The 21,841-nt window shown below is 42.9% G+C and overlaps 1 protein-coding gene across 1 annotated transcript in view; it reads left to right on the plus strand.

Moving 5' to 3' along the window:
* Positions 1-18,790, plus strand: part of dicer1 (dicer 1, ribonuclease type III) — a 35,822-nt gene extending 17,032 nt beyond the window's left edge. Inside the window, exons 9-30 of the mRNA XM_076748313.1 lie at positions 184-352; positions 906-1,378; positions 1,668-1,800; positions 1,912-2,154; positions 2,253-2,407; positions 2,526-2,658; positions 2,822-2,897; positions 3,004-3,143; positions 3,389-3,568; positions 3,713-3,926; positions 4,037-4,190; positions 4,346-4,528; positions 4,888-4,993; positions 5,744-5,919; positions 6,080-6,815; positions 7,244-7,396; positions 9,276-9,911; positions 11,890-12,145; positions 13,103-13,371; positions 14,566-14,728; positions 14,897-14,972; positions 18,158-18,790. Coding sequence (XP_076604428.1) covers positions 184-352; positions 906-1,378; positions 1,668-1,800; positions 1,912-2,154; positions 2,253-2,407; positions 2,526-2,658; positions 2,822-2,897; positions 3,004-3,143; positions 3,389-3,568; positions 3,713-3,926; positions 4,037-4,190; positions 4,346-4,528; positions 4,888-4,993; positions 5,744-5,919; positions 6,080-6,815; positions 7,244-7,396; positions 9,276-9,911; positions 11,890-12,145; positions 13,103-13,371; positions 14,566-14,728; positions 14,897-14,972; positions 18,158-18,323 — 4,990 coding nt within the window. The 3' untranslated portion in view covers positions 18,324-18,790. The remainder of the gene's footprint in view (positions 1-183; positions 353-905; positions 1,379-1,667; positions 1,801-1,911; positions 2,155-2,252; positions 2,408-2,525; positions 2,659-2,821; positions 2,898-3,003; positions 3,144-3,388; positions 3,569-3,712; positions 3,927-4,036; positions 4,191-4,345; positions 4,529-4,887; positions 4,994-5,743; positions 5,920-6,079; positions 6,816-7,243; positions 7,397-9,275; positions 9,912-11,889; positions 12,146-13,102; positions 13,372-14,565; positions 14,729-14,896; positions 14,973-18,157) is intronic.
* The last annotated feature ends 3,051 nt before the right edge of the window (positions 18,791-21,841 follow it).

Here is a 21,841-nt window from a genome sequence, read left to right on the forward strand (position 1 = left end):
TCTACTATATGGCTAAATGTGTCAAGATTTTGTTAGTTACAGCTGATTACAGTTCATCCAGAGAAAGAAAACATTGTGAAACCATGTGATGAATGAGAAAACTCATGACCGCATTAGATTGACAAGCCAGTATGAGGCCTTGTGCATGCTGAAGACTGACCTGTGCACTGTGGTATATTTCAGATACGCCTCTCAGCCAAGAGAAGTGGTGCTGGACTGTGGCCCCTACATGGATAAGAGTGGCCTCTCCTCCCGTCTGCAGGCGGAGCTGGATGAAGCTCTCCACTTCTTGAATGACTGCAACATATCTGTTGCCAGGGAAGACCGTGATCCCACATTCATCTCCAAACAGGTCAGAGCTGGAAAGATCTAGTGTATTTTATTTTTTGAATTTGTTTTATTATTTGATCATATGATTTTTCCCTTTTTTTCCCAAACTCAACTTTGTACGTGTGCGTGTGTAAGGAAAGGATGTGTAATGTGTCAGGAGTCTCTTGTAGTTACAAACCCACTGAGAATTATCACCAACCCTGAGTTTTCATTAGCTCTACAGAGCTTATTAGCTGGTGATATCTCATTGTTTTGATTTTCCAGAAGGGAAACTCTTCCCTCATCAGCAAGCAGCTGTCTTCAGGAAAAAAGCTTTGATAAACCTCCTGTTCCCTCTGTCTCTGTCCTAGTTCAGTGTTAAAATAAAGGCACCAACCCTGAGTTTTCATTAGCTCTACAGAGCTTATTAGCTGGTGATATCTCATTGTTTTGATTTTCCAGAAGGGAAACTCTTCCCTCATCAGCAAGCAGCTGTCTTCAGGAAAAAAGCTTTGATAAACCTCCTGTTCCCTCTGTCTCTGTCCTAGTTCAGTGTTAAAATAAAGGCACACGTCGCGATTCTCTGTCCTGTCCAGGTCCTGAGTGACTGCTGGGCCGTGCTGCAGGTACTGGGACCCTGGTGTGCAGATAAGGCGGCGGGCATCATGGTGCGGGAGCTCCAGAAGTACATCAAACACGAGCAGGAGGAGCTCAACCGCAAGTTTTTGCTCTTCACCGACACCATCCTGCGCAAAGTGCATGCCCTCTGCGAGGAACACTTCTCCCCTGCCTCACTGGACCTCAAGTTCGTCACCCCGAAGGTCCTCCGGCTGCTTGAGATCCTGCACGAATACAAGCCCTTTGAGCGGCAGCAGTTCGAAAGCGTGGAGTGGTACAACAACCGCAACCAGGACAACTATGTGTCGTGGAGCGACTCCGAGGATGACGATGAGGATGAGGAGGTGGAGGCCAAAGAGAGGCCTGAAGCCAACTTTCCCTCACCGTTCACCAACATCCTGTGTGGGATTATCTTTGTGGAGAGGCGTTACACAGCTGTAGTCCTCAATCGGTAGGCCTCTGTCGTCATGGCTGTTTGCTCTGTGGCGTGAGAACTGTACTTGAGACAGAGTTTTTAAACTAAAAATAATCCTGATTTTCTATTTATCAGACTTTCATACATGGTTGGTGGTGGCCTTTAAAGTGCAGAAAATTGCTCTTGTCTGTTGTCCTCTTTTAATTAGAACCATGACCCTGTTTAATACAAAAGCCACATAGAAGTGTATGATTAATGCACATTCTTTGTTGTGCTTCTGCAGCTGAAAGAAACTTTAAAAAGTCCTTTTATGTGCTTTCCTCAGTCTGATCAAAGAGGCAGGGAAGCAGGACCCAGAGCTGGCTTACATCAGCAGCAACTTCATCACCGGCCACAGCATCGGCAAGAACCAGCCGCGAAACAAGCAGATGGAGGTGGAGTTCAGGAAACAAGAGGAGGTACAGACACAAATCAGAAATCATGTGACCTAGATTGTTACTGCTGATGTGATGTTCTTGTATATATACAGCACCTTACGACATCTGTTTGGCCGCCTATTTCTCTCGCAGGTCCTCCGCAAATTCCGGGCGCATGAAACCAATCTGCTGATCGCCACCAGCATTGTGGAGGAAGGTGTGGATATTCCAAAGTGTAACCTGGTGGTGCGGTTTGACCTGCCCACAGAGTACAGGTCCTATGTCCAGTCCAAAGGCAGAGCTCGGGCACCTGTCTCCAATTACATCATGCTGGCTGACAGTGAGAGGACCAAAGCCTTCGAGGAAGATCTCACTACCTACAAGGCCATAGAGAAGGTAAACTTTCCCCTTTGTCTTGTGTGGTTTAGTTAACAGTTGAACATTTAAACAATGTGGAAAAAGAAGTAATGATGATCTTATGTGACTTTGAGCAGATCTTAAGAAACAAGTGCTCCAAGTCCGTGGAGGTGAGTGAATTTGAAGTGGAGCAGGTGCTGGACGATGACAACATCCTCCCACCCTATGTGCTTCGATCTGAGGATGGAGGTCCCCGGGTCACCATCAACACAGCCATCGGACACATTAACAGGTAAGGTCCTGTTTCTGCAAAGTGTTTAAATCCTCATGTCCCAAACAAAATGACACAAACAAACATTAACAGGCTTTAAAATAGCACTGCTTAGTGTCGTTTTTGCTCTTGTGCTCAGATATTGTGCTCGGCTGCCCAGTGACCCGTTCACCCACTTAGCACCAAAGTGTAAAACTGTGGAGACGCAGGATGGACGCTTCCAGTCCACACTCTACTTACCCATCAACTCCCCTCTGCGAGTTCCTGTTAAGGTGAGGAAGACCATCTACATTTGAACACTTTCTTAATTCATTTCATCAGCATACACTAACACAAATGACTTTTTCTACACTCTCCTGGGATTTAGTAAGAATGAATTATATTGTAACTTCTCTCAGGTTCATACATTTCATTGATGTGTCACTGTCTTTGCAGGGTCCCATAATGAACTGTACCAGACTGGCAGAGAAAGCAGTTGCACTCGTATGCTGTGAGAGACTCCACAAAATAGGTAAATCCAGCTTTGATATTTTGCAGATGCGTGATTTTGAAAAATATTTCACTGTCTGTAGACTTTTTCCCAGAAGCTGTTTAACGTTGTTTATCTTGCCTCCCAGGTGAGCTGGATGATCACCTAATGCCGGTAGGGAAGGAGACAGTGAAGTATGAGGAGGAGCTGGACCTTCACGATGAGGAGGAGACCAGCGTACCAGGCCGGCCCGGTTCTACGAAGAGGAGGCAGTGCTACCCTAAAGCCGTAATGTTTTTTTTCTATTACAGCATGATTTCTATGACTCTCATTGAAAGCTGACAATTAGCATCTCAAAGCAAAACCAATATTCAGAGACTGTATTTCTATGCTTTGTCTCTTGGGACAAATCTCGAATACTTTTTCTTTTGGATAGTGAGTTCATGGGAAATGTGCGTGTCACCACAGATGTACTGTATTGTGTCAGAATCATCAAGCATTTTTAAATTGTGTCTCTCTCTGTCTTTGTCCAGATACCAGAGTGTCTGCGGGACAGTTACGCTGTACCGGAGCAGACTTACTACCTATATGTGATCGGGATGGTCCTCACTACCCCTCTCCCTGATGAACTCAACTTTCGCAGAAGGAAGCTCTACCCACCGGAGGACACCAGCAGGTGCTTCGGCATCCTGACTGCCAAACCCATACCTCGAGTACGTCCTGGTTAACGCTTTCCTATTTTCTCCGACTGGACAGACATGTTTTCACTTCTAAGAACGTTGTTCTTCTGTTCGCTAATGGAAAGAAACGGCACCGTCCTCTCATCATTGAATAACTGATGCTTTCCTTCTGTCCAGATCCCCCATTTCCCAGTGTACACTCGCTCGGGTGAGGTGACCATCTCCATCGAGCTGCAGAAATCTGGCTTCACGCTCACCGCCGCCCAGCTCGACCTCATTACCCGCCTCCACCAGTACATCTTCTCCCACATCCTCCGCCTGGAGAAACCTGCCCTGGAGTTCAAACCCACACTGGCTGACTCGGCTTACTGCGTTCTACCTCTGAATGTTGGTGAGTAGGATCACTCTGTCAAGCTTGGTGGATGACTTTTCCAGATGTGTGCAGATGCTCATTGCTTTCCTTCTATTTTCCTCTCTCTGCTGCTTCATTTGCTCCTTCAGTTGGGGACTCGAACACACTAGATATGGACTTTAAGTTCATGGAGGACATTGAGAAGTCTGAGGCCCGCACTGGCATTCCTACCACTCAGTACACCAAACAGAACCCGTTCACCTTCAAACTCGAGGACTACCAGGATGCTGTCATCATTCCAAGGTACCACTGCACAATATGAACATACTGGAGGTGCTTTTCCTGAGAAGGATACTGTTATGCTTTTGAGTACAAAAGCTTTTGATGTATGAGGAGCAAAGTGACAAACAGCTGAACGCTGGTTTGAGCTGCATAGTGACTGTCACGTCCTCTCCCAGGTATCGTAACTTCGACCAGCCTCATCGCTTCTATGTCGCTGACGTGTATACAGACCTGACGCCGCTCAGTAAGTTTCCCTCACCAGAGTACGAGACATTTGCTGAGTACTACAAAACCAAGTACAACCTGGACTTGTCCAACCTGAACCAGCCGCTTCTGGATGTAGATCACACCTCCTCCAGGTCAGTTAACACAAACGTTCCATATGTTATAGTACAAAAACCTGTGAATGCGATGAGGATAAATAAGTAAATATGTATGTGTAAAAACGTACAATTATGAACTCATTTGAAGAAGAATTATTTTCATGATGTTTTATTTATTCTATAAGTTTCTTGTAGAAAAGAAGCTGTTCCTAATTGGGATGGCCAGCTTCTAATTCAGGGTGGTATAACTGTATTTCGGGACAGTTTGGGATAGTGGTGAAAAATATAGTCGGAGCCCTGGCACCTGAAAGTCAACAGAACTGTCAGCAGTCAAATTGCATTGTGGGTAAATAAGATGCCTGGTTTTGATAAAGTTTGTTTTCTTGTCCTCTCAGACTAAACCTGTTAACCCCTCGCCACCTGAACCAGAAGGGCAAAGCCCTGCCGCTCAGCAGTGCAGAGAAGAGGAAGGCCAAGTGGGAGAGTCTGCAGAACAAACAGGTAACGGCCACTGTGAGACCACTTTGTTGGCTCCAGCAAAAAAAATACAAAAAACAACAAAAACAAAGGGTCTCCTGGTAAAAGGTTGCACCTGATTTAAGTTTTGCAGCAGTGCAATGTAGCATCATCCAGTAATGCACTGCATTGACCTTGTAGTTGTGGAGAATGGGTATGTGATTACTGTCCAGAGTTGTAACATCCTGTCTCTGGGTTAATAAACGGATGTGCAGTGTTTTGATGTCTGATAAACCTTCAAACTATGGATTTGTTAGTTGAACATTCCAGTCTGAAGGTCTGCTTAGACAGTGTTAAGTGGTCTGTGTTGATGGTGGAGCCTGGTTTTAATTCTTTGGATGGAAATTTGGATTGGTTAGACTATTGTTTGTTTTAGTCAACAAAGACAATTTAGTCTCTTTTCCACTGTGCATTTTTGATTTCCATGTCTTCTAAGCTCTCTGAGGATACAGCTTTGCCATCTACGAATTGTTCAGTTTGCATGGATGTAGGTGTTGTTCTTGCAGAAAAGGCTCCAGTGACCAGTTTGTATCTGTTAAGTTCCACTCTGTTCAATACTTGAAGAGAAACTAATGAAGTCCTGTTTTTTATATACAAAACTCTGCTGCTGGTATAAATTTAGACATGTTGTCTGTGTGAGTGTAAACTTCACTGTAAAAATGAGTTTCAGCTCCATCACCTTACATATGTTCTGTACTGCAGTGGTCCCAGTCATCAGTCTGTTGTGTTTTTCAGATCCTGGTTCCAGAGCTGTGTGCCATCCACCCCATCCCTGCCTCCCTCTGGAGGAAGGCAGTGTGTCTGCCCAGCATCCTCTACCGCCTCCACTGCCTCCTGACCGCTGAGGAGCTCAGAGCCCAGACAGCCAGTGAAGCTGGAGTGGGAACCCAGACCCTCCCACCCGACTTCAGGTCCCCGTCACACACACTGCACAACATTTGAGATCAGCATTTTAGGAGGAAATCATAATACGATCTTCATTTTGAATAGTCTCTTTGACCATTTGTGTTTACCTTACCCAGACAGTTTCCCAGCATTCTAATGTATAGATGGTCTGTGTGTACGCGGCAGGTATCCAAACCTGGACTTTGGCTGGAAGAAATCTATTGACAGCAAAACGTTCATCTCCTGTCCTGAGTCCTGCAGCGAGGATGGTGAAGGTCACTGTAAGCACCAAGAGACTGTAACCTCTGACCCCAATTCCCTAACACATCCCAGCAGTCACCACTCTTCCCTGCCCGAGCAAGCCACCTGCACGAGGAACCTAATCAATGGCACTGCCCTAGTCGCCAACTGTGACGACGACGGCCACCAAGATGAGCACCTTCACCAACATGACAATTGCCAACGCTCCCAGCCCAGCTCCCCTGGGCTGCAGAGCCCTGAATCAATACAAACCACTACCTCAGTTCCTGTGCAGCCCTCTCACAGCTTGAAGATGCCCAGCTCCAGTCCTCCAGAGCCTAGTGATGAATGTACACCAGGGAGGACCTCAGACCACGCAAATAAAGCTACCTCAGTCTGCAGCAGGGCAGCCATGGGTCCCAGTGCTCCCACAGCACCTTGTCTTGATCTTGCCGCTGTCCCCCAGCACAGAAACCAGGCAGGAGACTCCCCCAAAAGCCTGGGGCCCAACCCAGGCCTCATCCTGCAGGCCTTGACCCTATCAAATGCCAGTGATGGCTTCAACCTGGAGCGGCTGGAGATGCTTGGAGACTCTTTCCTCAAGCATGCCATCACCACATACCTGTTCTGTACCTACCCCGACGCTCATGAGGGACGACTCAGCTACATGCGCAGCAAGAAGGTGAGATAGGCCACGACGAAAAGGATGTGGCATCGTAAGTGGAATGACAGTCGTGGTCAGAATTGAATCAAGACATTTTATTGTTTCTATGAATGATGAACTATATATTAATACATTATTAGAAACGTTCCACAGATCCACAAACATCCAGATGGGTCATTAGTCAGGGGTCTGCTGTTGTAACCAGATATGCACACTCTGCTACTCATTGCAGCGTCTGATTGGTCAGCTCAGTCAACCAAGATATCAGTTGAAGTCTTCTGATGAATCACCGCACACCCTCTCACCTTTTATTAGTCTCAGTTAGTGTCCACAACACAGTTGCACTTGACTGTTGCATTGAAGCTAATTTTTACTAGGTTCCAGTATGTTACTGATGATGCCGTGTCCATTACTCGACTCATCCTCTGTGGTTCTCCCATGCCCAGGTGAGCAACTGTAACCTGTACCGTCTGGGGAAGAAGAAGGGCCTCCCTAGCAGGATGGTAGTGTCCATCTTCGACCCCCCTGTTAACTGGCTGCCTCCTGGCTACGTGGTCAACCAGGACAAGAGCAGCACAGACAAACTGGATTCAGAGGAGGTCAGTGGACTTCCTGCTGCGCTCTTACTTTACACTGCACTGCTTTATACACTGTTATCGCTGTGCTCTGTGCATGTGCACTGGAATTGCTGAAGAGAAAAAACATTTTTCTCTGTCCTGATGTCTTCTAAGAGCTGGATTAGGGTTTGGGATTAAAATAAGAATTGAGAGTAGGTATTTGTTAGTTTTTTGATTTAGAGAGTTACTGTGCTTAGTGATAGGTCATTCACAATACAGTATTTTTGGTTAATTCATCCATCCATGTATCGCAGTCTTAGATGTTGTTACTGTTATGATGATATCAGGCCACTAGAGGGCAGGCTTCTACCTTGTCTGGCAGCACACCACGTTTGCCCATAGTGTTCAACTCCAGACTCTACCCCTGCATATAGTACAATGGAAGTAAAAGCAAAACAAAATAAAAAAAATTCTATTACACTGAGATGATGACGGTGGTATATTTATGTAGCACATGGGACAAGACAGCAGTTCAAGGGTCATTAAAATACAAGAAGATGAAGACAAATGTACTAAAGAGGCAACCTAAAACAGTAAAAGTTGAAAAGGTTTCATCACAGTTGTTTCATATTATGAATTACTGCCAACACACTCGGTAACTGTCACCCTCAAGACGTGCACAAGTCTTCACGCCCACCAAACAGTCTCAATTACAAGAACCTCTGTTACCGTACTGGGTGATAAGATGATACAATACCATGGGATGATACAAGTTTAGCAGCTGACTGATTTCGTCATGCAGTTAATATTATCACGGCTATCTTTTTAATATCTCTACATGTGTGCATTTTTCCCGGGTCACTGTATACAATGCAGTGCAGAATAATAGCATGTCAGACTGTACAACTCTTACAAGCCAAATCCAGTCTTAAAATGACCAGTTATAAAACTGACTGTAATGGAACCAGAGGAGTGATGCTAATGAAGAGCAGCCCCAGACGCTGGAACAAGCTCCTCTACTGCTGTGTGATTGACTCTTCAGCTGACAATGCTGTCGGCATCAGGAGAGAGACGCTTTGCAATGATATACATATTCTGTGTAATATACAGATATTTCAGAACTGAACTATGACCAGGAAAAACTACTAATTTTGCTGACTGCGTGGAAACCTATTATTTTCACATCACAGATTATGAACAAAGTGAATCTTACAGGTGAAATGATATTCATATAGGCTGTTATAGGAGTCTAAATAGAATCTGTAGATTATCTGTAGATAGAGATACCACAGCGCAACTGGACACCGCAGCCCCACTGTGCTGCCCGACAGCTCAAATATTCAGCCTAAATTGGCGACTTAGAGAGACTGTGGAAAACTCTGATTCAGGCCCTTGTGCTTTTAATCGTATTCCCTGATGCGTAAAAATCATTTATTTTGACGAGCACTATAACAGACTGCAAGAAACACTGCTGCAAGTACAGACACATACAGAATAATAAAATACAAGCGCTCTTTAAAGACTTTTGAGTGTTGCAGTTGTCTTGGTTCAGACTATGCCAGAGAGAACAGACCACAGATAAATGTTTTCGGAAGTTATGAATGATTGGCAGTGTCAGTGTTTCTACAAACGAGTAAGTCACAACTTTTGTATTATAGCTTTATTACTATAAGGACATTCTGAACCACAACTAAAGAGAGTGACTTGTCTGAGTCATGAGTTCGGTTTGGCAGCGTCTCCTCACACACTGCAAAAGCCTGTTGAAACGTGTAATCGGCTTGAGTTTTTCTCATTTTTACAACATGTTAGCAACTCATATTGGAACTCTTGCACCAGGAAGGTTCATTTTAATGCTGAGTACTTCTTTCTACTTCCTTTTTACTTGAACTCTGCTTTCCTCCTGTTTTTTTCCGTCATCCAGGCCAAACAGGAGCTTCTGGCCAACGGGCAGTCTGGAAATGACTATGATGAGGATGACGAGGAGGGTGAGGAGGTGGACGAGGACGGTGGGTTGATGCTAAAAGATGAGCCAAAGGATGAGGTCAACATGGAGGACGATCTGGAGTATTACAAGGAGCACATCAAATTCATAGACAACATGTTGTTGGGATCTGGTGCGTTTGGGAAGAAGATCTCTCTCAGCGGCTTCCCTCCCTCCCTCACCACGACCGCTGGCTCCTCTCCTGCCATGGAGTCTCCATACGAGTGGAAGGCCCCCAAGAAGCCCCTCCATCCCACCGCAGCCCACTACCCCTCAGAGCCGGTGCCCAGCGGACCTTCCGCCGAGGAGTTCGACTACAGCTCATGGGACGCCATGTGCTATCTGGATCCCAGCAAGGCCGGAGAGGAGGACGACTTTGTGGTGGGTTTTTGGAATCCGTCGGAGGAGAACTGCGGCGCGGAGCTCGGCAAGCAGTCCATCTCCTACGACCTGCACACGGAGCAGTGCATCGCCGACAAGAGCATCGCTGACTGCGTGGAGGCTCTGCTGGGCTGCTACCTGACCAGCTGTGGAGAGAGAGCCGCTCAGATGTTCCTCTGCTCACTGGGCCTCAAGGTGAGCGAGGACCTCCATGCGGTTCTGTCTTAATATTGCATGATTCAGCATAGTCAACATACTAGAGCCGGGCTAGTTGATGGGTGCTGAGTGTTAGGTAGCACCTGCTGTATAGCAGCACTACATTTTTTCTCACATAGCACTGGTGCTAAGATGAAAGTTTTTTAGCACAGGCCACAAAATGGTATATAACAATTTATAAAACAATGTATAATGTATAAAAACATCTGTTAACATCTGTAAAAAAAAAACCCACGAGGAGTGCAGGTCAGGCCTGGCAAAGGGAGGGCTGTGCAGTGTTATATGTATATATGTCACAGGTGCTATGAAAAAAGAAATGACCAGCTAAAACACTCGTCTGGTTAGAAATTGTTTAAGTTTGACAGTGCTGTTTTTAAAATGAAAATTCATTCGTATGAACATATTCAGAGCCGCTTGTTTGCATGTGATGTGGATCGACGGTGCATCACTAATTCTTGGTACTTGTAGTCTATTGTGTGCTTAAACTTCATGTCTTAGACAGTCCATATATTTAACACCATTTTTTAGCATGACAGCTCCTGATTTGGCTGGTCTTTTTCTTTTGGATTTTATGGGAGGATTGGAGCCAAGTGTGGTGTGTGACTGCCACCAACTGGAGAAACAGAACAAACCATGCGTTTGTGTAGTACTGAAACTAATGTCATCACACAAAAGTGATAGGAGGTTAAAAATTGTCACGTAGTATAAGTCCTTGCTGTAATTAGTAGTTGTATGATGCCATTATAATCCTTCAAATTATCGTTGACAAAGATTGAAAAACTTTACAGTCCAACAATTCTTGATTTACATGAACGTGAACACTGACAGAGGAAAGAGCTTTTCTTTAGTTCTACTGTGGCAGACCAACATTCTCATTGCATTCAATGTCACAGATGATCACAGATTTTGATTATATTTGAAAGTGTGTTGAGTAAAGATTTATTCAACCTGAGTTCTACTACAGCTTTGTTCTAGTTCAGAATTAATGTTAATGGGCTTAAATAACATTCAAGTTTGTGCTAGTTTTTGTGTTTAGGATTCTATTTAAAAAAAAGTTGCCCCTCATTACATTTAAGTCGCATGAATTACAGAGTAAACATTTTATGGCATAGGCAACAGAAACTGAATGACTGTAAATTGACAACTTGCGGAGCCATTCACAGTGAATGCTGAGTCAGCAAAAACAAGAGTGATTGTGTTTAGTTCGGTAAAATATCAGCAAAGTGGTTGTAGACAAGTTGGACATTGTACTCACCTATCCACCATCATTAATAAGTTGTTTTGACAGGTTTGGCCCAGCAGCTCTGCTGACTGTTGACTGGCTCAGTAGACTTGCTGTGTTTATAGTGACACCTACAGGCAGTTAGACGAAACTGCTGCTTACATGTAATCCAATGCAGATCCAAGGGTCGGTTTAAAAGTCACAATCAGAGTCAAAATGCCTTATTTGTTGAGGGGAAATTGGGTCACATTATAGTTACTCTGGAACAGAAATATAACAGCATAAAGAAATTCTAACAAAGAATATGTAAACATGTTTACTTTATAGTAAATATATAACAATAAATGCAGAACATAGAAGCCACAGCACACTATATAACTGGTGTAAATAGCATTTGAATATTACTGAAATAGGTCATAATGGAAATGCACAGTATGAACGGCAGAGTAACTGCACAGTTGAATAATGGCTTAGTAATTGAATAATTGCACTGAGCTGCTGCAACAGTTACATAATCGCAAAATAAACATAATAAAAAAATTGCACAGTGTAATGGCTAATTGTCTAATATTATCAAACATAATTTTTTCTTGGCAGCTGTATGACCTGAAATGTGGAATAGTCTGAAAAGCACATTTGTCTAACGACTTTGGCTCTTACAGATACATGTTTGGAGGTGTGCTCCAAAAACAGCAAATGTTAAAAGGTATTAAGAGTTGTTTTTGATGGTCACAGGTGTTACCATTGGAGAGAGGCATCCTGACAGGAACAGCGGCGCAGAGCCGTCAGACCACAGCTATCGACCTGTGCTACGGCTGGCTGAAGATCCCACCCCGCTGCATGCTGGACCATCCGGACGCAGAGCGGACTCTCAACCACCTCATCTCTGGCTTCGAGAACTTTGAAAGAAAGATCAACTACACGTTTCAGAACAAGGCTTACCTCCTGCAAGCCTTCACTCACGCTTCCTACCATTACAACACCATCACAGGTGAGACCACCTGCCGGCAGCATCACAGCTTTTCAACCCAGCTTGAACGCTGCTCAGCTCTGATACCCAGGTGTCTCCATAGAAATGAGAATCCAGTTTAATGTTTTTTGACATTTGAAGCTGTAATACACACAACATGTTTACACATTCAACAGAGCAGCATTAGCAACAATCGGGGTCATGTGTCTGGTCACCTGTAGCTGGTTATGGAGAGTTACATTAAATTAAAATTGGTTACAAAACAGAAAGTAGTTTTGTGATGTGGTCGACACATCTGAGCTGACACTTAATCAAAAAGTTGTTTAATAATAATCTTAATGGGGATATTGTCAAGTACACTCCACAAAATATCACAGTGTGTCTTAAACTACAAAAAGTTATACCAGTGATATTAAAATTAATGAAGCAATAATATTCGTTATAATAGCAAGAAAACAGCTATTCTGAAACACACATTTCTCCATGCACAGTATGCAAAGATAGATAAGGTCATACCTACATTTATGAAGGGTTGGCAGTGAAGTTTAATATCAGCCAGGTCAGACGGCACAGCAGATGTTCTACAGCAACTCCTTTACACTAGGGGTTATTTTTACATTTCACATTAAAATAAATCCATCAAATCAATGTGTATCCATGATACCTTGAGTTAATACTATCCGGTTATTTAATTTATTACCAGTTAATATAACCTACACTTCCAGACCCTGCACAACCAGCTGTATTATCACTTAGCAAATCTCGATATGAACACAGTTAAGCTGGTGCGCAACCGCATGCTATTAAGTGTATTTGTGTAGCCAACAAGTCCACCACGCCTATGTGATGCGTCGTGTCACTTGTATCTCAGCTGTTGGGGTCATTTGAGCCGGTGTCAGTTAGTTCATGGATGCAGTCTGCTTGGTTTATTTCATCCGCCCACATTTCAAACTGTTGTTTATTTCCCTTCCTCTTCAGATTGTTACCAGCGGTTGGAGTTCCTTGGTGATGCAATTCTAGACTACCTCATAACAAAGCACCTTTATGAAGACCCCCGGCAGCACTCTCCCGGTGTGCTGACCGACTTGCGCTCAGCACTCGTCAACAACACCATCTTTGCCTCTCTGGCCGTCAAGTACGACTACCACAAGTACTTCAAGGCCATCTCGCCGGAGCTTTTCCACGTCATCGACGACTTTGTGCAGTTTCAGTTGGAGAAGAACGAGATGCAAGGCATGGACTCCGAGGTGAGCCCCGTTTCGACCAAGAACACAACTAGTATCAGAACTGAAACAACAAAGGTCCTGTCGCGAGAAACCTGATCTTTGCTGCTGTAGTTTTTTTCCACTAAAATAATAGTCAGCATTCAGAAAGATCTGCCTGAATAACAAGGCTGTCAGCTTCTATGAATCTGTTTCATATTCCAATGATTTCAGTACTGAGGAGAAAATGCAGTTGGATTTAATTTGCCTGGAAATGGCTATCTTGGCACCAGATCTCCTCTCATTCTGCTTGAGAGGTACTTCTATGCCTTGGGACAGCAGGCACATACACAAGCATACTGAGGAAACAGCTGAAAGAAATGAAGAAATGTGGCGCAGTAATACGGTACCACTCCACTGCTCACTATTCATCAAATAAGAGGAACAATAACACGATGAAGCTGTTAATGTAGCATGCTTTAACTGTTATCTGTCATGTCAGTACATTAACGGTCATTGGTGGATGTTTGCAGTTGAGAACGTCTACAGGCTCATGTTTGACACTCTTAAAAAAAGGTTTGCAGAACAACTTGTTTTTACTTGAAACGCTCCCCCTTCATATATTAAAAAAATCATTCAAAAGCAGACTGTTTATATCATATGCCTTTCAGCCGTGTTAATGCCTCGATAGGAATCTGATGCTTATTCAGAATTTGTAGAACCATAGTTACATTGATGACTCTTGTTTTGACACCTGTGGCCCAAAACCAGGGTTTTCCCTCTGTTTCTGTAGAGCTTGGGTGCTTTAGAAAATGTGATATTATTTGACTAAAAGCTGTGTATTTTCCCATCATTGTAGATAATTATCATTGGTTGTGTTAAACAACAATGGTGAACAAAGCAGGTGGAAATGTTGCTTCCAGGTGGCAGAACTCACCAGTGCACCCAATTTATTTTTCACATAGACAACACTAACTACACATTTTCACTTGCATATGCAACAATATGCCCAGATATACATAATTTACCACAGTCTCATTATTGCCAGCTTGCTTTAATGATTTTGGCTACTGTATTTAGCCAGAACCTGATTATTATACTGAAAATGATAGTCCTGATTCAAAAAATCTTGGTTTTTTTTGTTTGTTTTTTTCCTTCTTTTGTTTCACCCGTGTTACCCAGCCCTACGTGTGTGTTATGATCGCATCAGCTAACAACTTTGTGTGCTTTTGTTACCAGCTGCGACGCTCTGAAGAAGACGAGGAGAAGGAGGAGGACATCGAGGTCCCAAAGGCTATGGGAGATATCTTTGAGTCGCTAGCCGGAGCAATTTACATGGACAGCAGGATGTCATTGGAGACGGTGTGGCAAGTGTATTATCCAATGATGAGGCCACTAATAGGTGAGGAAGAGGGAAAGCACATTTGTTTATTTCTCTATACATTTCATTCCAGCTATGATTGTTGAGCAGTGAATGCAGGGAACATGAGTGATCGCAAACATTCAGCATTTTTGCCAGTTGTGTTGACTTGCTGCTCTGGTTAACCCTCCGTCGCCTCACCACCTACAGAGAAATTCTCTGCCAATGTGCCACGCTCTCCTGTGAGGGAGCTGCTCGAGATGGAACCAGAAACTGCCAAGTTCAGGTAGGAAATCAGCATTTACACAAAACTGTATTTGATGGCTGCCCCTGTCATTTATCATGTGGAGTCGGCAAATGTTGAGTTTCCAAACTTGGACAATATTCATTGTAGCCATGCACAGATAGAAAGACCAGATTAGTCACATTAGACTTAACCAGGGCATAATTACCATTGGTGTGAAGGACTTCAGTGTTAGTGTACATTTGGTACGTGCATGTACCTTTTGAAGTTAAACTTAACAGTGTATAGACGCAGTTTTTAGATGATTTCTGACATTCAACAAACCATTTCTGCTCTCAAGAAGAAATAATCGTGTCTCAGTATTTATCAAAATATTCAAGATTATCATTGCAGCCATAATCATGTATCCTTCATAACCAAAACTGTACGAATAGCATCTACATTTGACTTCGACCGAATGGAAAAACGCATGGACTGTTGTAACAGCAGGGCAGATGGTACACTCGCTCAGATCATAGGTCAGTCACATGATGCTGGTGAAGCATAAAGCTAAATAAATCTAAAGTTAAAAAACACACATACATGTCATACACAGGAGTATAGATAAGGTCCTCACAGTACAGGAGAATAACATCTGGTCCACTTCCATCACACCTTCAATATGACCAAATCTAGGGTCTGCTCTCACCAGTGTGATGCAAAGACAGCCTTTTAATCACAGCATGAGGAGGGTTATTGGAACATCCTGTAAGTGGAGGGTCTCTATATAAAATGTACCAATGTATCTTTAAAACCTCTTCAATGTCTCTTCTAACTGGTGAGTACTGAATACAGCAGGTACTGTAATTCCTTGGTTGATGTTGACGCTGTTGTGTGGTTGTCTGGACAAATCACTGTGATTGTTATTGTGGTCTTTCTCTAAACATGAAATGACTGCCGTTCATTATGATTTGTATACTTGGTTTACTCTAGATGTGGAGGCTGTTTCCCTCCTTTGTGAATATCCGGGGCCTGGATATTGTAGATTCCTCTATGTTCAGTGGCATGCGGATGAATTGCTAAGCGAGTAAAAGATGACCCGGCTCCCCAACAGCAGGAATTTAAAGATATTATTTTAAGCAAGATTACTTCATTTTTGTATATTACAGTTTGAAAATAACACAAAAGGAAAAAGGCCAGAAGCAAAAGTTTGGGGATCCTGCATGGTCAGTACTTATTAACACCCCCTTTAGCAAGTATCACAGCTTGCAGAGGCTTTTTGTTGGCAGCCGGGAGTCTTTCAGTTCTTGTTTGCTGGATTTTTTCGCCTTTTTTTCTTTCTTTTAGTTCAGTCAGTGAGGTCCTTGGGCCGCCTTGCATGCACTGCTCTTTTGAGGTTGAGCTTGAGGTTTTGAGTTTGGCTGATCTTTCAGTCTGGGGACTGTGAGGGCCATGGCAAAACCTTCAGCTTGAGCCTCTTGAGGTAGTCCATTGTGGATTTTGAGGTGTGTTTAAGATCACTATCCTGTTGTAGAAACTATCTTCTTTTCGTCTTCAGCTTTTTTACACAGTGTGAACCTTGATTAAAGGATTTACTGGTATTTCACTGAATCCATTCTTCCCTCAACCAGTGAAATGTTCTCTGTGCCACAGGCAGCAACACAAGTCCAAAGCATGATTGATCCAGCCCCATGCTTGACAGTTGGAGAGGTTTTCATGAAATTCTGCATGCTTTTTCTCCAACCATAATTTTGCTCAATGCGGCCAAAAAGTTGTATTTTAACTTCATCAGTCCACAGGACTTGTTTCCAAAATGCATCAGGCTTGTTTAGCTGTTCCTTTGCAAACCTCTGATGCTAAACATTGTGGTGAGGATGCAGGAAAGTTTTCTTCTGATGACTCAAAATATTGAAGAGGATGGTTTATCTATAACTTTGTCACTTTGAGAGATAATTTTCTATTCACTTAACTTTTCACACTAACAGAAATTTGGACTTGAGCTGCACAAATTTTTGCATGCTACTGTACAGAGGAGCCTCTATTTAGATTTAACCACACTAAAGATGTGATGGCTGTGGACCACATGTTATTTATTATCATTTCTTATATATTTATTATTATGGTATTATCTGTATTCCTGTGTATGATATTTATATATGTGTTGTTTTTTTTGGTAATAGAACTTGTTTGTGGGCTTTGTTTCATCATGTGACACTGGTGAATGACCTATTTAAATATTGCGTCTCAGTATGTACCTCAGTCTGAAGCAGAGCGTTAGCCTGAAATGCCACGAGTGGATCGGTGTCATTAAAGTGCACTTAAGGGGGCCACAGTCAGTGTGCAGACATTTTTTAATGCTTTTATTGCTGTCCTCTCCAGCAGGTCCAGCACCTGCCTTTTATGGTATTTTGATGTGTGCGACTAGTGGGCATTGTCAGCCTTGTTACATGGCCCTAAAAAGAATTTTAACAGCAGCACAAACAACAAGATGTGACATTATTGGTCCAACATCAGTCACTCACATTAGACAAAACCCAAATACTGTAAATTCTCCAAAAAAAAAAAAAAAAAGTCAGTGCCAAATAGTCCTCAGACAGATGTCAAGGAGGTGAAATGGCTTGTGTTATAATGCCACACATGAGCTCTGAGTGTGTGTCTTCTTTAACAGAAACATACTCACTAATTTCCAGTTGCTCATACTTGCTAGTTTTTCCAATCATTTTTAAGCTGTTAATGAAATTCAGCAGTTCCATGCAGACTTCTCACAATAAATACCTTCTTGGAAAGGGAGTGATTTTGCCCTTTGCAGCGAATATTACATTGGATGGATCAAGGGGTGTTATGTAAATGTCATCACCTGCCCCTCTCTGGGAGGGTCCTGGAGGTCCGTCCACACGAGAACCCAAATTAATAACCACATAGACAAACATGTGAACATGTCCACCTGTGTTCCCCCCTCGAGCCGCTGGAAACAATTTCCAATAGAAATTTTTTTGGTCTGTCAATAATTCTGTGTCCTGATTTCATTGTACTGCTCGAATTAGTGGTGTGGAAATGTGAATTGTACTAAATGTGTCAAGACAGCAGGTAAGAGTTGTTGAGTTTCATTGTTTGTGGGAAAATTACTCGTCTGTGTCTAATATCAGCCTGTTAAAATAAAGGCCTTGGTCTCTCTGTAGTTGAGGCCACTGTTGCAGAATTTTGGGTTTCTACCTTCTGAAACCCTGTTACCTTTCCTCTGTGTGCAGCCCTGCAGAGAGAACATATGACGGGAAGGTCCGGGTGACGGTGGAGGTCGTCGGTAAAGGCAAGTTTAAAGGAGTTGGACGCAGCTACCGGATCGCCAAGTCGGCGGCAGCGCGACGAGCTCTGCGCAGCCTCAAAGCCAATCAACCTCAGGTCCAAAACAACTGAGCTCAGCATTAGCCCCTAAGCTATTGACGCTAATGGAGAAAAAGCAGCAGCAGTGGCTTCCCAACACAGCGCAATGCTAGCCCTATATCTTCAGCCTGCGACGGCACAACCAAGGCAGCCAGGGAACACTGTGTGGAGACGCAACAAAAGAAGCAGACTGATCTCATAACAGATTTCACATTTCACGGATTTTGTACCTTTTTTTTTCTTCTTCTTTTTTTTTTTGCGCAAACACAATCTTTACTTTCCCTCTCTGCTTTGTGTAATCACATGAGTGCTTTATTAACGTTTAGCAAAGTGTTTTAAAAAAAAAAAAGGTCAGGTCGCAATGTCTATTCCTCACTGTTTTTGATTTTTTTTTTTTTTTTTTGTTAACCTCCATGTCAGTGAGATGAGGCTTATGCTTATTGTGTAGTATTAGACTGTACATAGTTCAATCAAAGGTGTAAATCAAAGTATGTAGTAGGAAGAAAAAAAAAAAAAAAACGCTAAACTCCTCAGCCTGTGCACTAGTGCCAGTCAGTTTTAAAGCGGTTTTTAAAACGCTAACGGCAGACATGGCTAACAGATACCACTGGAGCAAACACCTGGTGGCACTTCTGTCTGAAATCTGTCTTGAAATGGTATTCTTAATCATTTTTGCACTTATTCCATTAGGGTCTGTTACTTTGAGAATTGTGTGGTCACATTGACACCAAAATCATATACGTAGCAAAAAATATAAATATATATAAAAATGATAAAATACATGAATGATATTCTTGGCCTTAGATGCTAAGGCTCACCCTCATATCCTGCAAAACGGATAGGAATTTCAACATTCCCAGTTACTGTAATTTAAACTAGTTTTTAACCGCACTTGAGGTCGCATGTTCTTGTAGCTTATGTATAAACCATGACAACTGGATGGCTTCTATAAATGTTCTAAATCTATGGATATATTTAGAGTGTGTGAACGCGAGATTAGATGTTTATGGCATTATCTTGACGATTTGGTTTAACGTGTTTTGATACCAAGAATGGATGGAATTTAATGAGTCATTCTTGCGCACTAAATGTCTTTCCGTGGAGCGTATCATCCGATTTTGATAAAAGAAGAGAAAGACATATCACACATTCAGTATGCTGCAGACTTTTCTACGAATTGGATACTCGCGTGAGACACAGCGAATCTTTTCAAATACAGTCTTTGTGAAAAAGGCCAATTCATTTCAACACACTAGTGTTCCTCACATCCCTTACCTACCAAAGCTATAACAGATGTGACACTATGAGGTTGAAGTCGATTCCTCGGGATAAGGATACCAGCCTATTTTTCTTTCTTTCTTTCTGTTCTGACAAATTTTGCTTCTTGCGAAATGTCTTTTTTTTTTTTTTTTTTCTCATCAGTAAGCCCTTTTTCACTTGAATACCTCAGTTAATTGCATGCATTTTTCTTTTCTTTTTTTTTGTTTTCTTTTTTGTTTGGTGCTATGTTTTTTGTATTAAGCTTGAATTTCTCATCTTTTTTGCACTGTAACTATAATACCTCTTTATTTGACCTTTTTTTTTTTTTTTTTTTTTTTTTTTTTGAAATCTGTTTGATTTGGTTGTCCCGTTCGTCAGCCATCAAGCTGTAGAGGAGAGCTGCGTTGTCATCTTTTCCCCCCTCCCGTACTTGAGGTTGACACTTGATAATATTTTGTGGGAAGGGGGGGCAGGGTTGTATTCTCTGCACATAAGCCTAACTGTTTTTTTTTTCCCCTCATTCATTAGCTATTATTTTCATCAGTTGAGAATCTGTTCTTAAATTCTGGGTAAAATCCATCAACTGTGTATAAAGATGGACGACATGACAGCTCAGTTCAGTCAAAGCATCTCAAGCGCCCCCTGGTGGCTGGCAGCAGTAGAGGTTAAAATACCTGCCCCCTCCATGTTAGTAGATTTGGCGTGGGCCAAACTGAATAATCAGTGAACACGTCAAATACATTTTCCCAAAGATGTTTTCTGGTTTTAGGCAGTTCTCATCACACTGATATGCGTTCAAGTGTTGATTGCCCGCAATGAGTGGAACCTCAGTACCGCCGCTGCATCCCCTGAATAAGACTGCACAGACTCCGGCTCCAGATGGCATCTCTCAGAGCAAGATGGCAGCGCCTGTATCCGAGATATTTCTACAATAGGAGGAAGCGGGGATGTGTCGTCCATCTTTATTTACAGCCTATGGTAAAAACAGCATGGATTGATCAGAGGGGTAAATGCTTGATGAGGGAATCAGATTGCACTCTTAGACTTTGGATTTCCGACAGTAACTTTAGGGGAAAATACTTCACTTAATAAGCCCTTGTGCTTTCTAAACTGTGAGTACAGCTATCTGAAATTGAATTCAGTCATGTAATCCCAGCTACAGGTGTTTCTACCTCAAGGACGGTGCATTCAGTGTTCACACCTGGAAAAGACCAATTCAGTTCAGTAACTCACTGATAACAACAGCAATGGTAGTGTTTTTACTGTGATAACTATACAGTCCACGTCACAGATATGTTTCACTGAGCTCCAGGCCCTCACAGTAATTTGTGTCCCATGCCTTGAATAGAAACAAACAAAAGTCAGTGCCTTCTCTGGGAGGTCAGTGTCAGCAGAGACTGGATTGAAATGCAGCTAGAAAGCCGTTCATTTAGTTTTTATATAAAAAAAATAATACATTAATTGATGAGTAAATGTGTTTCCAGTCAAAGCCTACCTTCCCGTATAGCATAGAAATGATAATATACTCAAGTAACCCATGAAATCCATCCAGCCTCTCTGGGACCCCAGAACTGACCCATCAGCAACTGAGCTCCCAGAATAGATCCCGGAGTCCTAAACAGTAGTTACAGTGAGTGTTTCTGATGCACCTTAACAAAACACCTGCATTATTACTGGTAGAGGTCAAATCCAGTTGTAAGACCTCAGAAGAATCAGAGGTGAGTAGGGGCCCAGAGTTCCATTTTTGTCCTGAGACCCCAGGAAGGCTTGATCTGGCCTAGCTGGTGCATTCAGGTTGTTTGCAGCCGGCATTGTTGTGTCATCTCATCAAGCCCCGGAACATTAGATTAAATAAGTTATCTGCTACATGAAAACTTCCTTTGTTGATATTTCAGCAGTGGTGGTGCTCATGGATAGCATGAAGACATATTTCAAAGGCCTGTAGTGAAAATGACTGGGACTGCAACACTGTCAACAGACATGACGAGAACCTTAGAGACTGTTCTCAGACTGATCTTTATTCTTCTCCACCAACAGCTGCACCCCTCTCAGACCGCTCTCTGGGTGTCATACCTCTCATGGTTTGGGTCCCAGAGGTGACCACGTGAATACTGAAGTGTGACTTTGTGAAATGTGAATGCCGTCACACCATGAAAGTACATCTTTGTTCAATCTGTCACTAAACAAGAGTGCAGTCTGTCCTTCCTCCAGCAGGCGTCTGACCCTCCAGTCTCCCCGTGTAGACCCTTAAATCTGGGCTGTGCTCTTTCATTTCCCCGTTAGAGATATTG

Source organism: Chaetodon auriga, chromosome 14 (genome assembly GCF_051107435.1).
Source record: "Chaetodon auriga isolate fChaAug3 chromosome 14, fChaAug3.hap1, whole genome shotgun sequence".
NCBI classification, from domain to species: domain Eukaryota; kingdom Metazoa; phylum Chordata; class Actinopteri; order Chaetodontiformes; family Chaetodontidae; genus Chaetodon; species Chaetodon auriga.